The 20,585-nt window shown below is 38.3% G+C and overlaps 1 protein-coding gene across 1 annotated transcript in view; it reads left to right on the top strand.

Moving 5' to 3' along the window:
- The window catches only part of trpc1 (transient receptor potential cation channel, subfamily C, member 1), a 32,336-nt gene that overhangs the window by 1,776 nt on the left and 9,975 nt on the right, over positions 1-20,585 (top strand). Inside the window, exons 3-9 of the mRNA XM_084102919.1 lie at positions 3-104; positions 427-629; positions 1,131-1,262; positions 6,304-6,499; positions 7,439-7,775; positions 11,501-11,640; positions 12,021-12,167. Coding sequence (XP_083959045.1) covers positions 3-104; positions 427-629; positions 1,131-1,262; positions 6,304-6,499; positions 7,439-7,775; positions 11,501-11,640; positions 12,021-12,167 — 1,257 coding nt within the window. The remainder of the gene's footprint in view (positions 1-2; positions 105-426; positions 630-1,130; positions 1,263-6,303; positions 6,500-7,438; positions 7,776-11,500; positions 11,641-12,020; positions 12,168-20,585) is intronic.

Consider the following 20,585-nt stretch of genomic DNA (forward strand, 5'->3'; position numbering starts at 1 on the left):
AGGCCACAGATGCATTATTAGTGGCTATTGATTCAGAAGTGGTAGGAGCAGTTGACATCCTGCTAAACCATCGGCCCAGGCGTTCCTCCAAGCCTTCTATTGCGGTTAGTCTATTTTTCAATTATATATTATTTTTTTATGTTAAAAATATTAAGTCTACCAGTTAACTTGTTGGAAATGCTTGACAGAATTTTTTCTCTTGATCTTAAAAACCTTTTGTTTTGTTGAAACGAATAGTGAAGGAAAACACATATGCCCTTTTGAACGATATGTCTATTTTTTGGAAGAGTTTCTTTTTTTATATTTGATTGACTAAATATTAGTATTTTACTATCAGTGATATTTATACAGTTTTGTATTTATTTATTTATATTTATAAATAGTATTTTTATAAATATTCATATTTCATTTTTTTTTTTTTTTTAGAAATTAATGCAGCGCATTCAAAACCCAGAGTATTCCACCACAATGGATGTTGCTCCAGTCATTCTTGCTGCCCACAGGAACAATTATGAGATTCTGACCATGCTATTAAAGCAAGACATCTCACTGCCCCGACCCCACGCTGTAGGGTGCGAGTGTACCCTCTGTAATGCCAAAAACAAGAAGGACAGTCTTCGCCACTCAAGGTAATAATTTTATCTAATCAATCAAACCATTTGGTTTATTTAATTTCTCTTATTCGCACATTTTAAAAACTTTTTTAACATTTTTATTGCATCTTCTTATTGTATATACTGTATATATATATATTTAATTTTTGTAATCTACACATTTATTTAATAATTTTCCCATTTTCCCTATCCAGAGTTTTTAAAGTTAATTCTGTATTTATATCTTAAAAAAAAAATAGAAAAGCATTTGAGAGAGAACGATTTAAGATTTATTAGTTCAAAGTTGAAAAAACGTTGAAGGCTTATCAGGGACATAGTCCAATCTTTATTCAAGAACATGTAAGACATTTCAACCTACATGATACATATTTAGGGATTTCAAGTAGTCCCAGTTGAAAATGCACCTATAAATACATTTGATAAGAACAAACAGACATGCTAAAGTATATTTACAATGTGTAGTTGTGTTGCAATGTTTTTAGTGTTCTCCTTCCTCCTCCATCGTGTCTCTTGCAGGTTCCGTCTAGATATTTACCGGTGCCTTGCCAGCCCATCCTTGATCATGCTTACAGAAGAAGACCCCATTCTGAGAGCATTTGAGCTCAGCACTGATCTGAAAGAGCTGAGCCTGGTGGAAGTGGAGTTTCGGTAATGGAAGAGTGATTAGAGAAAGAGGTCTCATAGGGATAACTGCTAAATGAGAGAGCTAAACTGCAGCAAATACCCTCTTTGCTTTGGTTTTGACCATTTTACAGATGCATGCATTTTAATAACAATTAATTTACTGGGGACAAAAGTTGTTCTGTTGTAGAAAGAACCAGGATTTTTGACAATGGTTACACACCTAATCATATTGAGTTAAAGGTGCAGTTAAAGTGATTTCTGAGAAACACTATCTATGTTTATATGGAGACACCTTTTCTTTCAATCAGAATTAATTAATTGAATTGAAACCAAACGTTGTGTTTACATGACTGCTAAATAAATTCATCAGGTTGATGTGGGCGTTTTATATGTCACAAGCTTCAAAATCGGAATTTTGAGTTTCCCGCTGTTTACTCAGACTATTCTCCTAAATTGCTTCTTTTCTTCATTTTAAAGAACAGACTTAATATTTATCTATTTCGGGTCCTAATTAGGAGACGACATGTGCATGAATCGTTGTGCCATGCTGCTTATATTTATCAAGCAGTAAAAATTCATTCCTGCGACCAAAGCAAGGCGTCTGTGTGGATGAAAGTCCAAAACAAGGACTGATGGGACGTTGTCCTGCTCCACTTCACAGACGATGGGCCCTATTTTAACGATCTGAAACGCAAGTATCAAGCGCAAGTAACTTTGTTGGCGGATCTCGGGCGTGTTGCTATTATACCGGCGGGATAAATGACTCTTGTGCCTGATGCAAATCTAAAATGGGTTGGTCTGAAGTAGCTTCATTATTCATAGGTGTGGTTTGGGCGTAACGTTAAATAAACCAATCAGAGCGATATCTCACATTCCCTTTAAGAGCAGGCGCGCTTGTTCCATGGTGGATTGCTATTATAACGGCGGATTTACCAGACGCACGCCAGGAGCGGTTCACAGCCGAGGAGACCGACGTTCTCGTCAGGGCCGTAAAAGACAGAGAAGTGACATTGTATGGGGATGGAAGAAACCCACCCAAATTAGCTTCGGTTAAACAGGCGTATAATAATTTGGGTAAATGTGTAAGATAGATTTATGGACACAACAATGATTTCCCTCGTGTGTTAATATTGTTCCTTGTAATAATGTATGGTTTTCTAAAAATGAGAACTGCTGCGTCTGTGTGTAGATGAGATAAGCAAAGTGTATGCGCGTTGTGCACACTCTACATTGATTATGGCCAAGCATGCGCCCTTAAAATAGCATATGAATAACATGTGCCATGCGCCACTGACTTTAGAGTAGGTTTTTCCTGGTCTGTGGCAGAATTGTTTTCTAAACCTGCAAAATAGCAGGGAACGTTTGCGCCGGAACACACCTCCTCTTTGCGCTGAATCGCCCCTGGGAGCGCAAGTTCATTTCCTAATTTACAGACGTGCGTCTGTGGAGAGAAAAGTATGCTGTGCGCGGGTGCAAAATAGGAATGATACATGCGTCGGTGTACAAAGTCAATTGCGCTGGGTGCAAGATAGGGCCAGATAAGTGGAAGGAGAATTTTAGAATGACACAACGGTCATTTGTGACATTTCATTTAACAACAACAACAACAGCACGTTCATTGCGTCATGTCATTACAGCATTTCTACATCATTGCACATGCGCAGTACTTGTCCTCTCGATCGGATTAGAAAAAGGTTTAAACCAGGGTTTAAAAACAAAAACAAAAATTAAATCGGTTCACTCCGAGCAGAATCAGTATTTTAATGTTTCTTTTCATGCATTCCTTCGGTATTATTACCGTTCCGAAAAAATTACATCTTTAATATCTTTAAAACTGTTAATAATGTTTGTTATGTAAAAAAATGTTAACAATTTTTTGCTGTTTTCTATACTCAAAAACATGAAGAGAGTGTTGTATTTGCTGTCTAGTCATAGCCAATACAACATAATTTTTATAACAAGATTTTTTATCCAAATGTATTCAACGAAAGGAAACTGAACCAAAATGCAGCAAAAAAAATTTGCTTTCGTTTTGTTAATCTGTAATTATTTAAGTATATATACTATATATATATATATATATATATATATATACATATATATATATATATACTATTACTTATATTACTATACATTAATTTTTATATATTTAGTTTTAATCTGTTTTCTCTGTTACAGAAGCGCTTTAAGTGCATGATGTGACATTGTGTGAATCCATGTTCTACATTATCCTGCAATTTTCACTGGTTATAAAACACACAACAAGCTGCATATTACCTGCAAGTCATTTTCACTGAAATGTAGACCTAATTCTTGATGGTTGGTGATGTATCCTCAGAAAACACCAGCGCATTGCCATTGCGACCCACCTATGATGACTTGGCAGCTGAGCGCGGGCATTTCACTCACACTGGATAGGCTATGCTTCAATATCACATTTGCATAGTCCGAACTATTTGAATTCGTGATTGGTTGACTGCCAAATTAAAATATTAAACAGAAAGATAAAATAGCGTTATTAACCAGTTAATGGCCATTTCAAATAAGCGTTTCTGTTCAGAACGATTCAATTTTATTTAGTTTCCGTTTCTGGTAATGTTCCTGTCTAAATTTCGTTTGTTTTAGTTTTTTGTTTTCGTTCATTGAACCGGTCCAGAGCCCTGGTTTAAACCACCCCTTACAATCCGAATAAAATTTTAGGGTATGTTTACACGACAACAATATACTAAAAACAGAAACGTTTTTTCCTTTGCATTTTTCGAGTACAGGCGGCAACGTTGTCAAAACGCTTCACGTTCACGGATCTGCTGAAACGACTAAAAATGCTGTATTTTGCTGCCTGGCCAGTAGTTGGCGATGTCACTTTGTAAAGAAACACTATGCGCCTATAGACTGAACACGTAATATGCATGCGCATGCCGTAGCTGTTTTCACAAGTTTGCGTTTTTGTAGTTTGCACGAACGCAATAACGGTATCGTTTTCAAAAACGTGTTTAAAACACATTTTCTAAAGTTTGCATTTTCAGGCCCACAAAACGCCATTGTTGTGTAAATGAATGGCCAAAACACATAAAAAGTTTTTAGTTGAAAACGGTGTAGGGTAAACAGCCACTTTATCGGATTTGGCCAATTCATTCCGATTGACGTGGTTGCATGTGAGTTTTTATTCCGACTGCGTTAGTAGTCTGATTATAATCGGACTATTAGGGTCCATGTAAACGCAGCTAATGTTAATATTTGAAATCGACACCCAAACAAAAACACCCCTTCCTTCATTGCTCCGGAATCAACTGTGATTCTACAACAACAGTGGCATACAACAGCATATCTTGGTTCAATGTTACTCATATATTGAACAGAAACAAAGCAACCTCGGCATTCATTTCCAGGCTCTCTAACGTTTCTCCAGCACTGGAAAGCTTTTCCAATATTAATGCAGATAAAGACATTTTTACAGCACACAAACAGACATCTAGCTAATATTCAAAATATTTTTTGTATACATGTAAATTAAAATTTTCAGTAGCGTTTCTCAGAAAATCCGTACTGCACTTATAAGAATGCCTTTTAAATTCCAAATTAGCTGCTAAATTTGAAAAAAATCGCAATTCGTCTCCAGGTTTCCCTGAGAGAATGATTTATCCCATATAGTGCCATTTGTCGCAAATAAGGAATAAACAGTTAAATAATTAAATTTAAGAGGGACTTAAAAGGATAGATTCATGATGAGTAAAAAAGTATTTATTTAATTTAGAATTTTCCATTCACGCACCATTAGCAGGTGAGGCACAAAAGTTATGTCTACAGCAATTTTTGGCCCATCATATTAATTGGACAGTCAACTCGAAGAGGTTAATTCAGATGGGAAATATATTACAACAAGACCCTCATGTTAGTCAAAAGAACAGTAGGTGATTCAACCTAAATTTCCTCCGGTGTGACAAAACACTTTATTCCTAAACACATATTCCTGATTCAGATAATAACAAGTACCTCTACATGCCTGTAGATACTGACATTATTCCATGTTCCATTGTAAAACAATTTCTCATCCAAAAAAGAGCTGTAGATTACTTTCAATGCCATTGAATATGTGTCATGACAGATCTACACTCAAAAAAATTAAGTTTCCAAAAGGGGGTTTTCACAGCAATGCCATTGAATAGGGATTCTCGGCTCTGGCCCTCAAGGTCCAATGTCGTGCAGAGTTTAGCTCCAACCCTAATCAAACACACCTGAATAAGCTAATCAATGTCTTTAGGATTACTATAAAGTTGCAGGTAGGTGAGTTATTCAAGGTCTGTGTCCAAAATCGCCCCCTTATACCGTTAAATAGGGCACTATTTGAGGGATACAGCCATTTGTAGTAGTATCCGAAACCATAGTGGACATTATCGAGTTCACTCATTCAATCCCATGCACTGCAATAACGAGTGTAAAACTGATGTACACTCAATGGCTGGAAAATACCCATAATGCTCTGTTAGGATCGTGTCGAATGAATTACTGTGCTTGCCAGAATCATCCATCCATCCATCCATCCATCCATTTTCCAAACTGCTGGTCCATTAATTATTAAATTGTTAAATTAATTAAGGTTTATACATGCTAGTTTCAATGACATAGTTCAAGATACAGTACATGTTTTCATCACTACTGGAGCTGCCAGTTTCAAATGATTATTAAACAGTATTACAGTATTAGTGGATTAATGTAGGGAATAGGGTGAGGGTATAGGGGCGATTTCGAACACAGCAAAGGTTGGGGGTAAACTCTGCAGGAAAGTAGATCTTGGGGGCCACAGTTGAAAACCCCTGATATAGAAGAACCATTTTTGTTTCCCCAAAGAGCTTTTCAGTGAACAGAAAGAACCATTTTGTACATAGTACAAATAACATTTTAAAAATCTAAAGAACCCTTTTCCACTATAAAAAACTTTTTGTGCAATGGAAACAGTCCTTCATGGAAACACAGATGCCAAAAGAACCTTTATTTGTAAGAGTGTAGAAGAAATTAAGGTTTTTCCTTCTATTGCTCATTCTGGGTCTCATTGACATTATTACAGGAATGATTATGAAGAACTTGCCCAGCAGTGCAAGATGTTTGCCAAAGACCTGCTGGCTCAGGCCCGCAACTCTCGCGAACTGGAAGTCATACTGAACCACACGTCCAGTGAAGACCAAGTGGACAAGAGAGGCCTGCTGGAGGAACGCATGAACCTCAGTCGCCTCAAACTGGCCATCAAATACAACCAAAAAGAGGTTAATGAGAATTTTTAACACAACTTACTGTGCTTGTGTCCTCTCAAGCCTGGGCTGCGTTTCTCATACAACGATTTAACACATTGCTTAAGTACCATAGTATGATGCATCGCTGGAAAATGAACTACTCTTAAAAATAAAGGTTCCAAAAGGGGAATTTCTCAACGATGCCACAGAAGAATTATTTTTGGCTCCCTAAAAAAACCTTGTATTTAACAGTTCTTAAAAGAACCAGGATTTTTTTTCTTAGAGTGAGGAAAATGTTAATAAGCTTAAGAACCTTTTTCCACCTTAAAGAATACTTTGTGCAATGGAAATGTTCCATGAATTTCTTCATGGAACCAAAGATACCTTTAAAGAACCTTTATTTTTAAGATAGTTTCCCGAAACGGTAGTAACTACGTCGCACAATCGTCGTATGAACAACGTTGGTTCAACAATAGAGAACCATTGTTGATGATGTCATGCAGCATGGTGGAGATGTAAATAATGAACATGGCGTACGAGGACTATGTCGCTATTTTTGTTCTGTTGTTTTGCTTCAGTCGCAGGTTCCCGCTTATGTCATATTCCTGTTCAATGGAATGAAAAATGCTAGCATGCATGTCAGCCTGCATATTTTGCCCCAGAGCACAAAAAAATTTTCCTTCAGGTCAAGAGCTGTGGAAGTGTGTGATGCTGTTTGTGAATGTTCTTTGGAACTATGGTTCTGGGAAACACCAAATCATTAAATATATTGGTTCAATTACTATATTACAACATTGCCAACAACATAATCTGCAATCATAGTTAGGAAATGTACACCTGGTTAACTTGCTTAATCAGTAGACAAATATTGTCAGATTAAATGACTTGACAGATATATAAGACTTTATTTTATGAGAAAAGACCATATACATGTCTTTTTTGTAATGTGTTTTCTCTTTTTCTGACCTGTAGTTTGTCGCCCAGTCCAATTGTCAGCAGTTCCTGAACACGGTGTGGTTTGGCGAGATGGCGAGCTACCGCCGCAAGCACACATGCTTAAAGATCCTGTATGTTTTGAGTGTTGTTCTGCTGTGGCCGCTGCTGTCCGTCTGCTACCTGCTGGGACCTCGTTCTCGTGTGGGCCAGGTCATCCACACACCTTTCATCAAGTTCATCATTCACAGTGCATCTTACTTCACCTTCCTACTGCTTCTAAACCTGTATTCACTGGTCTACAATGAGAAAACAAAGAACTCAACGGGTCCCCCTTTGGCATCGATAGACTACTTTCTCATTCTCTGGATCATAGGTGAGGATGGGCGGCATTTGTGTGCATACATGAACACTTTTATCTATTATTTTCTTGGTATCTGCTTTCTATCCAACAAACGAGAATGTTTTGCTGTGATCGTTGTTTCAGCAGGAAGAAAAAGATAAATCAAGTATTATAACAAATCATAAAGTGCCATGAATTCATCCCTAAGGCCTTGAGGCAAATGCCTCTTCCGAGTCAACACTTTGGTGATGTAATGCTGCATAGACTGTAGAGCAGAAGTACGCTGTGCATTTAATGGTACAAAAGAGTAGTTTGTAACATTGCGATTTTAAAAATTCATATAAATGTAAAGGTGTGTTCACACTTGTAGTTTTGATGTTTTTTAAGAGGTTAAGAGGTTCATGTTGTGGATTAAGTCTGTGGCAGCCTACATTCTCAAATTCAATGAAACATTCAATGAAGTCTCAATGTCAAAATTCTTTCAAATCTACCTTTGTAAAGATTATATTTATGAAGTCAGATAAATAATCACAATGGACCCATGAGCCTTAAACTTATACGCAGTATATACATTCAGTTCTTCCATCTGTTCTTCATAATTTTACAGCACCATTAGTATGACTGATAAATTACATAGATAATGTTCCTTTATGCGGAAGTGAGAAACAAAGCTAGTGGTTAGAATCTCTCTAGAGCGCATTACCATGATACCACTGGGCAATTTGTTGCTAATGGCACTTGTTTTTAGTTTTTGTCTTATTTCCTTTTATTAAGTATTTATGGCCTCAAATGGCTGTGAATTTAAATTTGTATGGTTTATTGTGCACCCTGACTAAAAGAATGTCATACGATCGAGTTGAAGTAAATTTAGACTGCATGAAGACCACTAGAGGGAGGAAGATGAATTCTTTACACTTCAGCTTTAAAGGGATAGTTTACCCAGAAATTAAAATTCTGTCATCATTTACTCACCCTCAAGTTGTTCCAAACCTGTAAGGATGTCTTTCTTCTGCTGAACACAAAATAAGATATTTAGAAGAATGTTGGTAACCCATCAACTGTTTGGTTACCAACATTCTTCGCAATATCTTCTTTTTGTGTTCATCAGAAGAAAGAAATTCATACAGGAACAACCCTCAAGTTGTTGTAAATGACAAATGAGTAAATGACCGAATTTTCATGTTTGGGTGAACTATCCCTTTAAGAATATGCACTGCTAATATCATTTACCTAATGTTTCTCTAGATGTGCATTTAACTCTAACCACGTTTCCAAACCACAAGCCCTCCAGTGTACTTTTATACATCAAAATGGCAACAGATTATAATTCAACTATTCAAATATATTCAACTGTCTTCAAAACTAGTTCAGCGAGTTTTGTGCTTTTTGTGGTACATCCATTGTTGTGTTGTTACCTCTGCCTTACCATTAATCTTCCTCACACTAAAAGGTTTCACTGAAGCGAGCATTTCAAAATCTACAAAAGCATTATCACAATGGAGTTATTTTAGCTGTACAAAATGTAAAAAAAATATTTCTTTGCACAATGTAATGAATTAAATACTTCTTTTGATGCTCGTTGAGCCCCATTCAAAGCCATTTGACCCAAAAATTCTCTCATCATTGACTCACCCACATGCTGGTCTAAACCTGTATCACTTTTTTTCTTCTGGAAAACACAAAATATATTTTGAAAAATGTCTTTAGTCCATAAAATGAGTTCATGAAATGTTGTTTGGATGCCGGCATTCTTCAAAATAAACGATGACAGATTTTTGTATTTTTGGGTGAACTATTCCTTTAATGTGGTAAGTTGCGACAAGTAATTGTAAACACCATTTCACATTATAAGTTATAAAGTCAGCATGAAATCAAAATAGACTATTCTTATTTATTTTTTTATGGAATATTATTATGATATAATATTATTATTATGAATCATTTATTCGTGCACATCATTGTTTTTTTTTTAGTCATGTACTAAAACTCAATCTTTAATCAAAATAACTTCCCTTCCCTCTTACATTTCTTTCTAATGATGTGTTTAATGGCGCCTTTCACTCACACTAGTCCCACCCTACATTTCTTTTTATTTTCGAGAAGCAGTTTCATTTTGATATACGTCACAATAGGGACCATCACAAAAAAGACTATCACAACTTCCATTTATTGATAATGATTCACGCATGATTTATGATTCTTTATCACTGTCAAATGTAAATAATGTAAAGCAGTCTTGCTCTCTGATAATTACAATAGAAACGGATAGCAAAAAAAAAATGGTGCAAAACATAGAGGGCCCTATTTTAACGATCTGAAACGCAAGTGGCAAAGCGCAAAGCGCAAGTAACTTTGTGGGCGGGTCTTGGCGCTGTTGCTATTTTCCCAGCGGGATAAATGACTCTTGCGCCAGGCGCAAATCTAAAATGAGTCTGAAGTAGCTTCATTATTCATAGGTGTGGTTTGGGCGTAACGTGAAATAAACCAATCAGAGCGTCATCTCACATTCCCTTTAAGAGCAGACGCGCTTTGTTCTAAAGCGGATTCCTATTATAACGGCGGATTTGCCAGACGCGCGCCAGGAGCGGTTCACAGCCAAGGAGAGCAACGCTCTCGTCAGGGACGTTGGGGATGGAGAAACACACCCAAATTAACTTCGGTTAAAAAGGCGTATGCTAATTTGGGTAAATGTGTAAGCTAGATGTATGCTTTTATAATAAATTGTCTATCTATCTATCTATCTATCTATCTATCATAATAATGTATGATTTGCAAAAATGAAAACTGCTGCTTCTGTGTAGATGAGAATCAAATTGTATGCGCGTTGTGCACACGCTACATTGATTATGGCCAAGCATGCGCCCTTAAAATAGCATATGAATAACATGCGCAACGCGCCACTGACTTTAAACTATTTTTTCCTGGTTAGTGGCGCAATTGTTTTCTAAACCTGCAAAATAGCATGAAGGAACGTTTGCGCCGGAACACGCCTCCTTTTTTGCGCTGAACCGCCCAGGGAGCGCAAGTTCATTCCCTAGTTTAGCGACGTGCTTCTGTGGAGGGAAAAGCGCGCTTTGTGCGGGTGCAAAATAGGAATGATACATGCGTCAGTGTACAAAGTCAATTGCGCTGGGTGCAAGATAGGGCCCAGAGCCTCATATCGTCCTGCCCTAATAGACATGAGTAAATTCATGAGTGTCTATTTGCACTAAATCCCAATAGCCTGTCCTGACGTCAAAGGCTTTTTTGCCATTGTCTGGTGGAGCCTTTTTCCAATCCAATTCTTCACCCTACTCCCATTGCATACCAGCTCAGAGACACATTCATTTTAAATACAAATGAAGAAAATATTTGTAAAGTGTAATTCAAGCACTTCGTAAAATTGTTTGGAGAATCCTGGCACGTCCACTGTGTTCATTTATTTTAATAAATGTGAACAGATGTTGTGGTAAACAATATGTTGTTATTAATGCATACTGTTGTAAAATGTAATTCAATACACTGAGGTGCAAATAGTATCTTCCACTTTTTTTAATATACTGTACTTACACCCAGTGGAAATAGCATCTATCGCTATTTGCTCTTATTGTAAAAAGCATGCATAAATCTTTTCTGTCAGGCATGGTTCTTTGAGTGTCTCTGGCCCTGTAGGGATTATCATAGAATCTGGAAGTGATTCAAAACTGCCAGAAATAAGGAATTTCTGATTTGCTGCTTGGACGCTTCTTTGTGCTGATGGCAAATTCCTATCTCTGCAGGCATGGTGTGGTCGGATGTGAAGCGTCTATGGTATGAGGGATTGGAAGATTTCCTGGAAGAGTCACGAAACCAGCTAAGTTTCGTCATGAACTCACTTTATTTGGCCACGTTTGCCCTGAGAGTGGTGGCTTACAGCAAGGTATAAACCCAGTCCAGAACATTTCATTCTGAGCACTTTGCCAAGTCATTACTCACTAGTTTTCTCAAGAATGAAAATTCTGTCATCATTTACTTTTACTCGTCCTCTTTTCTTTCCAAGCTATGACTTCCTTTCTTACGTGGTACATAAAAGAAGTACTATTTCGTTGAACATCTCCTTTTGTGTTACATGGAAAAAGAAAGCTCTAGTTTGGAATGACACAAGGATGTGTAAATTATACAGAATTGATTTATTTTTTAAATCACCAAATCTAATGAGCGCTGGCTAACGTTTACAATCTTGTTGTCTAAAGTGTTACTGTGTTTAAGTGTCTCTGATAACATAATTTACACCAACCTTTCTTTTGTCCTCTGCTTCAGTATAAGGATAAAGTGGTAGATAGGAAAGAATGGGATGCGATCCATCCCATCCTGGTTGCAGAAGGACTTTTTGCTTTCGCCAATGTTCTGAGCTATTTGCGTCTCTTCTTCATGTACACCACCAGCTCCATCTTGGGGCCTTTACAGGTAATCACAACATCCACAACTCAACAGTTCTTATCCATTCTCAATGCAGGTTTTTGAAGGCCAAAAAAAAAAAGGGTAACAGTAACTTCAAAAGCATGTCAGTGGGCACTGCAGTATGGCATAAATTATTTGTCAAGCAGATAACAGATTCTTAAACACGAGAATCATTTTAAATGTTGCAATGTATGATCCACACTACAAAATGGAAATGCTAAATGTTTATGCTTATTGTTGACTATACACAATCACATATTCGAAACGGAATGACCTTAAATGAGAAACGTTTCAAGGCAAGGCAAGGCAAGACAAGGCAAGGCAAGGCAAGGCAAGGCAAGGCAAGGCAAGGCAAGGCAAGGCAAGTTTATTTATATAGCACATTTCATACACAATGGCAATTCAAAGTGCTTTACATAAAAGAAATTAAAATAATAACAAGAAATAAGAATAATTAAAACAGTTAAGAAGAATAAAAAATAAAATACAGTACAGTACAAACAGTCGGACGAACATTGGCACAGTGCTCATTCATTAAATGCATAGCTAAACAGAAGTGTTTTGAGTCTGGATTTGAAAGTGACTATTGTAGGAGCACGTCTGATCTCCTCTGGAAGCTGGTTCCAGCTGCGGCTGGCATAATAGCTAAAAGCGGACTCGCCATGCTTAGAGTGAACCCTTGGTATTTCTAGCTGATATGATCCTAGTGATCTGAGTGATCTGTTGGGTTTATATTCAGTGAGCATATCTGCAATGTATTTAGGTCCTAGGCCATTGAATGATTTATATACCAGTAATAATACTTTAAAATCAATCCTAAATCTAACTGGGAGCCAGTGTAAAGACCTGAGGACTGGTGTGATATGTTCATATTTTCTGGTTCTGCTCAGAATCCTGGCGGCAGCGTTCTGTATGAGCTGCAACTGTCTTATGGTCTTTTTGGGAAGGCCAGTGAGGAGTCCATTACAATAATCCACCCTGCTGGTGATGAAAGCATGCACAAGCTTCTCTAAGTCTTGTCTGGAAACAAAGCATCTAATTCTTGCAATATTTTTCAGATGATAGTATGCTGATTTAGTTATTGCTTTGACATGCCTACTGAAACTAAGGTCTGACTCTAGTGTCACACCAAGATTCCTGACTTGATTTTTAGTTGTTTGACCCCTAGAGTGAAGGTATGCGTTCACCTTGAGAACTTCATCTTTGTTTCCAAACGCAATGACTTCAGTTTTGTCTTTGTTTAACTGAAGAAAGTTTTGACACATCCAACTGTTGACTTCATCGATGCATTGGCACAGGGAGTCAAAGAGTTTCAAGGATTATTTTGCATAGATGTTACATTTCAATCAAACGCCAATGCAGTCCTTCTGTGTCCAGAGGCATATGAGCAATTTGTATGAGCATTAAAGGTCCGTTTCCGCTACTTGTGTCTTTCCTAAATTAATCAATGTTTTTGGACTATGCTGACTATGTGGAGGGCAACCTATAACTAGTCTTGAATTGGCCTTGACAAATCGATTTCTTAGCACTTAACACACGCTTGTTGAAGTAAAAAAAAATGAGTTTCTTGAAGAACAGATTAAAGATAAGCTGTCAAGGCATGCGTCTTTTTGTTCAGATGTTAGCACTTTGTCCTTGGCAATGTGCCATGCTCTTCCATCTGAGCTACAGGACGATTTATTAATATTTTTAATATTCACCCAGGCTTTGTAACCGACTTCAGCAGCTTCAGTTTTCAGCAGGCATCTTTCTGCAGTAGTTTCAGAGAGGTTGCATAATGCAGTGTTCTTCTCTGAGGACTTCAGTGTTTGGCATGAGTAACACCATGTCAGTCCTGAGCGTACGTGTGAGTCGTTCTCTGCTCTCTAGTCTGACATCAGTGTCTGGCGCTGATGTATGGAAAAGTAATTCTCTCAAGAAGTGTGGTCGGAATGATGCATTCAGACGCACTTAGCTGTAATGGATTCATGCATGAACACACACCCTATGCAAGATATTTAGGGCAAAGAGCATGGTATTTCTGGTTTTCTGTAGACACACGTAGCTCTCCACATGCTTAAATAGTTGCTTTGTCACTCCCTCTAACAGACAAACATATGATGTACAAATACAGGAATGACAAGGAACAGACTCAAGTATTCACACAGCTGACCTCCACTGTGAAGGCAGAGGAACAGTCAGACGTTTACTCCCTCCTGCTTCATTATTTGGTTGAGGGTGTCCAGTAAATCTCCCCAAGTAAAGATAGCAAGTGGAAAACACTGAATCACCTCTGGATAAATGTCTGAGGACATATTTCTCTTTGTGAGGTCAAGAGTTGAGACGTCAAAACTGACTGCTTAAACTTTATTTAAAGGAGTAATTTGGCGTTTCTACAGTACAGCTGTCTGAATTGTGCAACTTTGTAAGGACGTGAAGCCTTAAGCCTATACATACCAGCTGTGCAGTATGTGATGGGCTGGTGTATTGCCAAATACAATAATCTGCAAATCCTGTCCTTACAAAAAAAAAAAAATTCATTTGATTAAGTACTTATGTAAAGTTCAAGTATATTATAAGCATAATTTATGTAGTAAGTATACTAATATCAATGTACTAATACTATACTTGTAAGTGTACTATTTCATTATTTCATGACTTGAGAGTAAATTGGCCCACTTTTAGTGTATAAAAGTATACTTTTAAAGTATACTTTAAGTGTAACAGTAGTAAAACAACTAGTTTGCCACTACATTTTTCATTTGTACTGTCTGCAACTATACTTAGTTTACTAGTTAAATACTTGTAGCACATTTTTAGTTTATGAAAGTACGCTTAGAAGTGTACTCTCAGTAAACTACTAGTATAGTAGTTTTATACTGCAAGTTTACTTGTAAGTTTTCTTTAAGTGAACTTAACATTATACTTATAGTTTACTATTTATATATTAATTTTGCACTTTAAGTATATGTTCCTATTTAGGTATTAATTTATATACTTGAAATACCTTTATCTGTGCTTTAAGTAGATTGAGTATGTATATTTTTGTGAAGTCCAGCGTACATAGGAATTTACTTCCAGAATTAGGAAAATTTTGTTTTCTTTATAAATCTATCTTTAAAAAATGTAAGTTTATAAGACATTATGTAAAACTATCTAAAAAAAGGTATTTCATAGGCTATACTTAATCAAAAGAGTAAACACATCTACAAGTATACTTAGAATACTTAATTATACTTTTAAATTGATCTTGATAAAAAGATTGAGTACAAGTATAGGCCACATAGACTTTTCTGTCAGTTTAAGTCAGGTATAATATAAGTGTAATTTTATGTTTATTTCTTAGAAGTACACAAAGAATATTTCTTTCTTCAAAGAAGTACATCAAATGTTGACTGAATGTATACTTTTTATTTTTAGTTTAAAAGAAGTATACTAATAGCACACTTGCTTGGATGTAAAGAAGTAGTCACTTGCAGGTCCAGATGGAATCTGTGAGCTTTCCCCCTATATTTTGTGCTGATATTTGGGAAAAATCTGCAGAATTCTATGGAAGGGATTATTAACATGTTACGTATTAACATGTTAACAAACGTTTATGGTCAGTAAGATACCATTGTTTGTTTTAAAGAAATTAATACATTTTTTCAGCAAGAATGCATTCAATTGATCAATAGTGACAGTAAACTTTTACATTATTGCAAAAAAAAAAAAATATATTTCAAATAAATGCAATCCAGAATCCTGAAAATTCGGCTTTGCCAACCACAAACATTATACAAAACATTAACACTCTTAAAGCAGGATAAAATAGTGGAATGCAACCGTTGAAAAACACAGTATTATATAGGATTTCTAATCAGGCATCAAATAGAATACTCATTTCAGCCAGTGAAATCACTTTGAGGTGGATTTGGCATGACACCTGGGCTTCATATCAGAGACAAGATTGAAATGGCAACTGCAACGGTTCAACAAAGATTGAAAAATATTAGATGTGGAAAAGGGGTTTGAGAGTGACAAGAAAATGAATTACACTAATTGCAAAAGAAAGAAAAAACCCAACATCCTGGCTACAGTATGTTGTAGAGCAAACACACAGTACAGAACATTATGGTTCACTGGTCAGACTTGACACAAGCAATTCATCTAGTCCTCAGCCCACACTGGAAAGGCCAGTGGAATCTAAAGTACAGATAGAGGTAGGCACCCTTAAAAGAGCTAGTCTACTGTATGTGTGTAAGTACAGTTCTCTACCGAGAAATGTTCCCCTTCCATTACCCCCTAATGACTCGAACAAATATTTACCCGAGCCAGGTTTAGTGACTAGTTGTTGTCTGCTATATGAAGTTAGTTAAAAATGACATGCAACACTTAAAATTAACTTGTTTCAGAATATTGCCATATTCTTGCTTTAACTTTTAAACATTTTTCATTTCCATGACCATCAACCCATAAGTAGCTGTTCTCAAACATCTCCATTTCAAAGGGAATATTCCTAGTTAAAAGGATAGTACATCTAAAAATGGAGAAAATAGAGATGTATGAAAATGTCACAATCCACTCACAGGAAAAGAGGAGAAGATCCAATAGCAGTAAGTAATATTTATTGGGGTAATCCATACACACAAACAGTCCAGGCAGGGGTCAAAACCAAAGAAGCAATCCAAAACAAAACAAAACAAAACAAAAACAAAACAAAACAAAACAAAACAAAACAAAACAAAACAAAACAAAACAAAACAAAACAAAACAAAACAGGCAACAAAGCAGAACTCAGAAGTGGTGTGATAATAGACAAGGACTCCATGACAAACACTGAAACAACCAGGGTATATATACACACAGAACTAACAATGAAACAGGGAACAGCTGGGAACAATGATGACGGGGAACAGCTGAGTGCAATGAACAGTGATTGGTACAGACAAGGAATGCAGTTCATAATGTGACAGACACCGTGGGGAAGGAGGACATCTAGTGGTAACCAGGGAACACAAACCAGACACTGTGACAGAAAATGTATTTTTTTCTTTTTGAAGAATATTCATGTCACTAGTCTGTGACAGTGGTGGAAAGTAACTAATTACAAATACTTTAGTTACAGTAGCCTACTTGAGTAGATTTTTAAAAAATTTCTACTTTCTTGAGTATAATTAAATTGTGATACTTTTACTTTTACTTGAGTAGAATTAAAATAAAGTATTCAACTTCGCTACATTTATTTTTCACCAAAAGTACAGAGTACTTTCGCAAAGGTGCCGACGGAGCAACAGAGCGAGCTTACATCTCACAAACACTTTTCAAACGACTGCGTGCGGTGCCGGTGGAGGCTGAGCCCTCAGCCCTGCGCTTCAGCCAATAACAGACAGTTCTGAAGCGCTTCAGCCAATAACAGACAGGTCTGACTCGGGTGCAAAACCAATCAATTAGCTGGGGGGCGGGGCGTTCAAACCACTGGCGCTCGTGTTTAGAATCCGTATTGCTAACGTTTTAATATTTTATTGAATATAAATGAGCTATGCTCATATTCTGATTTTAAAATGTAATTATGGTAAATCCTGAAATGGGTCATCCCATTGATATTACCAGAGCACTGAGCAGTTGAAGTAAATAAAAAACTCGGCTCATAACATGGACACCGTTATTGCTTGGACTGAGCAAGAACAATGTAAGTGTCTTGAAAACATTAACACAGTTCAACTGAAAGGTAAAGCTCGCCCTCTTAAACAATACAATTAAACTAAATGTACGAAGCAAACTTTGTACAAAGCTGAAAAACGCTCAGTGAAAGACAACAGTGAAAAAGATCGCATGATTTGTCTGTCAATCAGATGTAGGCTCCCAGCACATTTTCGGTAGAACGAAATAAAAGAGCATTTAAATTTAATGTTAACCATACCCCACTTATTTTTTTTATTATTATTTTTATTTTTTTACTGGCACTTTTTTATTCATACTACATCTCTCTTTTTTTATCGGACCTTTCACTTAACCTTGCTTTCAATTATGAAATTATTCAAATAAAAACATTCAAATGATCTTACCTGGACTTACTTTTAAAGATTAGTAATAAAACATTTTCTCTTGACAACAGGGAAAGCTAGTATGTTTGCTTAGCATACCGTCAAAAACTACAATTTATGAGTTTAATATCATGTTTGCTTCAAAAATCAGAATTACTTGAAATTACTTCTGTGGTTTCATGTGTGAAAATATATTATTTTATTAAATTCTATGATACAGGCTATGTTGATTAGCATTGCATTAATGGGTTAGTTCACCCAAAAATGAAAATTAGCCCATTTTACTCACACATAATTAATATAAATGTCCTGGCTCCTCCAAGTTCTCTTACGAGAGGTTCTCTCGTATTTGCGTAAGTTTAGCTTACGCTACGGGAAAAGTCATCTTTTCTCGAGATACTGAAGCCAAAAATTATCCTTAATTTTCATTTATTGTCAACGCAGTGCAGCAGGCAGCTAGCAGAGCTAGAGCGGGCAATACTGCACGCTCATTGGCTGCCGCGCGGCAACTGCTTTAGCCTACCGGTGAGCCCGGCGTGACGTCACGCCCAATGAGGGCGCACGCGCCCTCGCGCGTCACAGCCCGCCAGAATGGGCGGCGTCAGAGCGTATATAAGGAAGGCTCGGAGGCTAAAACTCTGATTTCTGTCTCTTCAGCGAAGCTCTTCGCATCGCTGTTCTCCGAGAGAAGCCGCCGCCGTCAAGAAAGCACCGAGCCAGCTTAGGACAGCGCCTGAGGAAGCCGGACGAATCTTCGCCGCCTTCAGCCTGCCGTGCCAGCTCAGCTATCCGGCGACAATATCCTTTTTCTCACTGTATTTACATGCTGTGTGTGTTCGCCGCTGCGACACACACTCTCCCTAAAAGAGAAATTTCATACGAGGCGTTGTTTCAAATGCCTCGCACCACTCCCCGCTCTCTCTCTCCCTCTGTTCGAGCCGCGCAAACTGCGCCGTTCACAAGGGATGTCAGAGATGTGGATGATTACGGGGCTCGCTCTCTCCCTCTGTTCGAGCCGCGCAAACCGTGCCGCTCACAAGGGATCGCAGACGCGTACGGTCACGGGGCTAGCTTTCTTTACGTTACAAGAAAGCTACCCCGCCCCCCCGTCTCCCGGCAAAGGAGAAAAGAGTGTTTTAGCCCCGCCGAGGCCGGTCTAACCTCCATCACAAACATATTTCTCAGTCCCCTCCTAAGTTCAGGCTACTGGGAATATCAATACTGCAGTAAACGAGCCTGTTACAGTACACGCACGCCTGCAAACATGACGCTCTCTGGCTGCTCGCCCCTCTCCCCGCGCTCTCTCCCTCTGTTCGAGCCGCGCAGACGGCGCCGCTCACAAGGGATTGCAAAGCTGACAGTCACAGGGTTAGTTTTCTTTACGTTACAAGAAAGCTACTGCCCCCGCGCCCGTCACTCACCGGCGATAGGAGAAAAGAGAGTGTGTGAGTTCCGCCGAGGCTTGACTACCACCATTCTCACATATTTCTCAGTCCCCTCTAAGTTCAGGCGGCTGGAAATATTAATATTGCAGTAAACGAGCCTGTCACCGTACACGCACGCCTGCAAAACATGATGACGCTCTGGCTACTCGCCCCGCTTCCCGCGCAAACTGCGTCGTTCTCAAGGGATGTCAGAGCGGACGGTCACGAGTAATGTTCAGCACCCCGCGTGCCTCACTCACCGGCGGAAGGAGGAGAGAGAGTGTTTGTAGCCCCGCTGAGGCCGGGCCAATCTCCAATCCTCATACGTTTCTCAGTCCCCTCTAAGTTCAGGTGGCTGGAAATGTTAATACTGCAGTAACGAGCCTGTTATAATACATGCACGTCTTCCCCTGTGGCTCAGTGGCAGAAGAACAGGCTATCGCGCCAGAGCCCCGTGTTCGATCCCGGCTCTGGCGGCAAAAAAATTTTATGCTGTTCGCTGTTCCGAGCTCGCGGCCAACTTCTCACATGCAGAAAGTGAACCCGCCCCTCGCACCCTCCCGCTGATGGTGCTCGAGTAATTATGAGAGTTTAAACATATGAGCCTTCAAGCATTTCGCGCTGTCAGTCACCTAAGAAGGCGACTGCAGATGTGTATTTTGCAGCCGATGAGTCAGTTATACAACTCGCTCGCCTGCACACAAACGCCTTTTGTACAGCGGCCCAGAGAAATCTGGAAAAGAGTGTTAATTCTGGTTTTTGAGTGTAGAAAATGTGCCCACAGCCCAGTGCTCACCTCTACACACAAGCACGATCTCCCCTGTGTCGCTCGATGCTCGTGCGAACCAATAACCTGTTATCTTCCCCTGTGGCTCAGTGGCGGAATATCAGGCTTTCGCGCCAGAGACCCGTGTTCGATTCTGGCTCTGGCAGCAAACATTTTTTATGCTGTTCGCTGATCCGAGCTCGCGGCCAGCTTCTCACATGCAATCCGG

The sequence above is a fragment of the Abramis brama genome, assembly GCF_963993115.1.
Source record: "Abramis brama genome assembly, chromosome: 24".
Lineage (NCBI taxonomy): Eukaryota > Metazoa > Chordata > Actinopteri > Cypriniformes > Leuciscidae > Abramis > Abramis brama.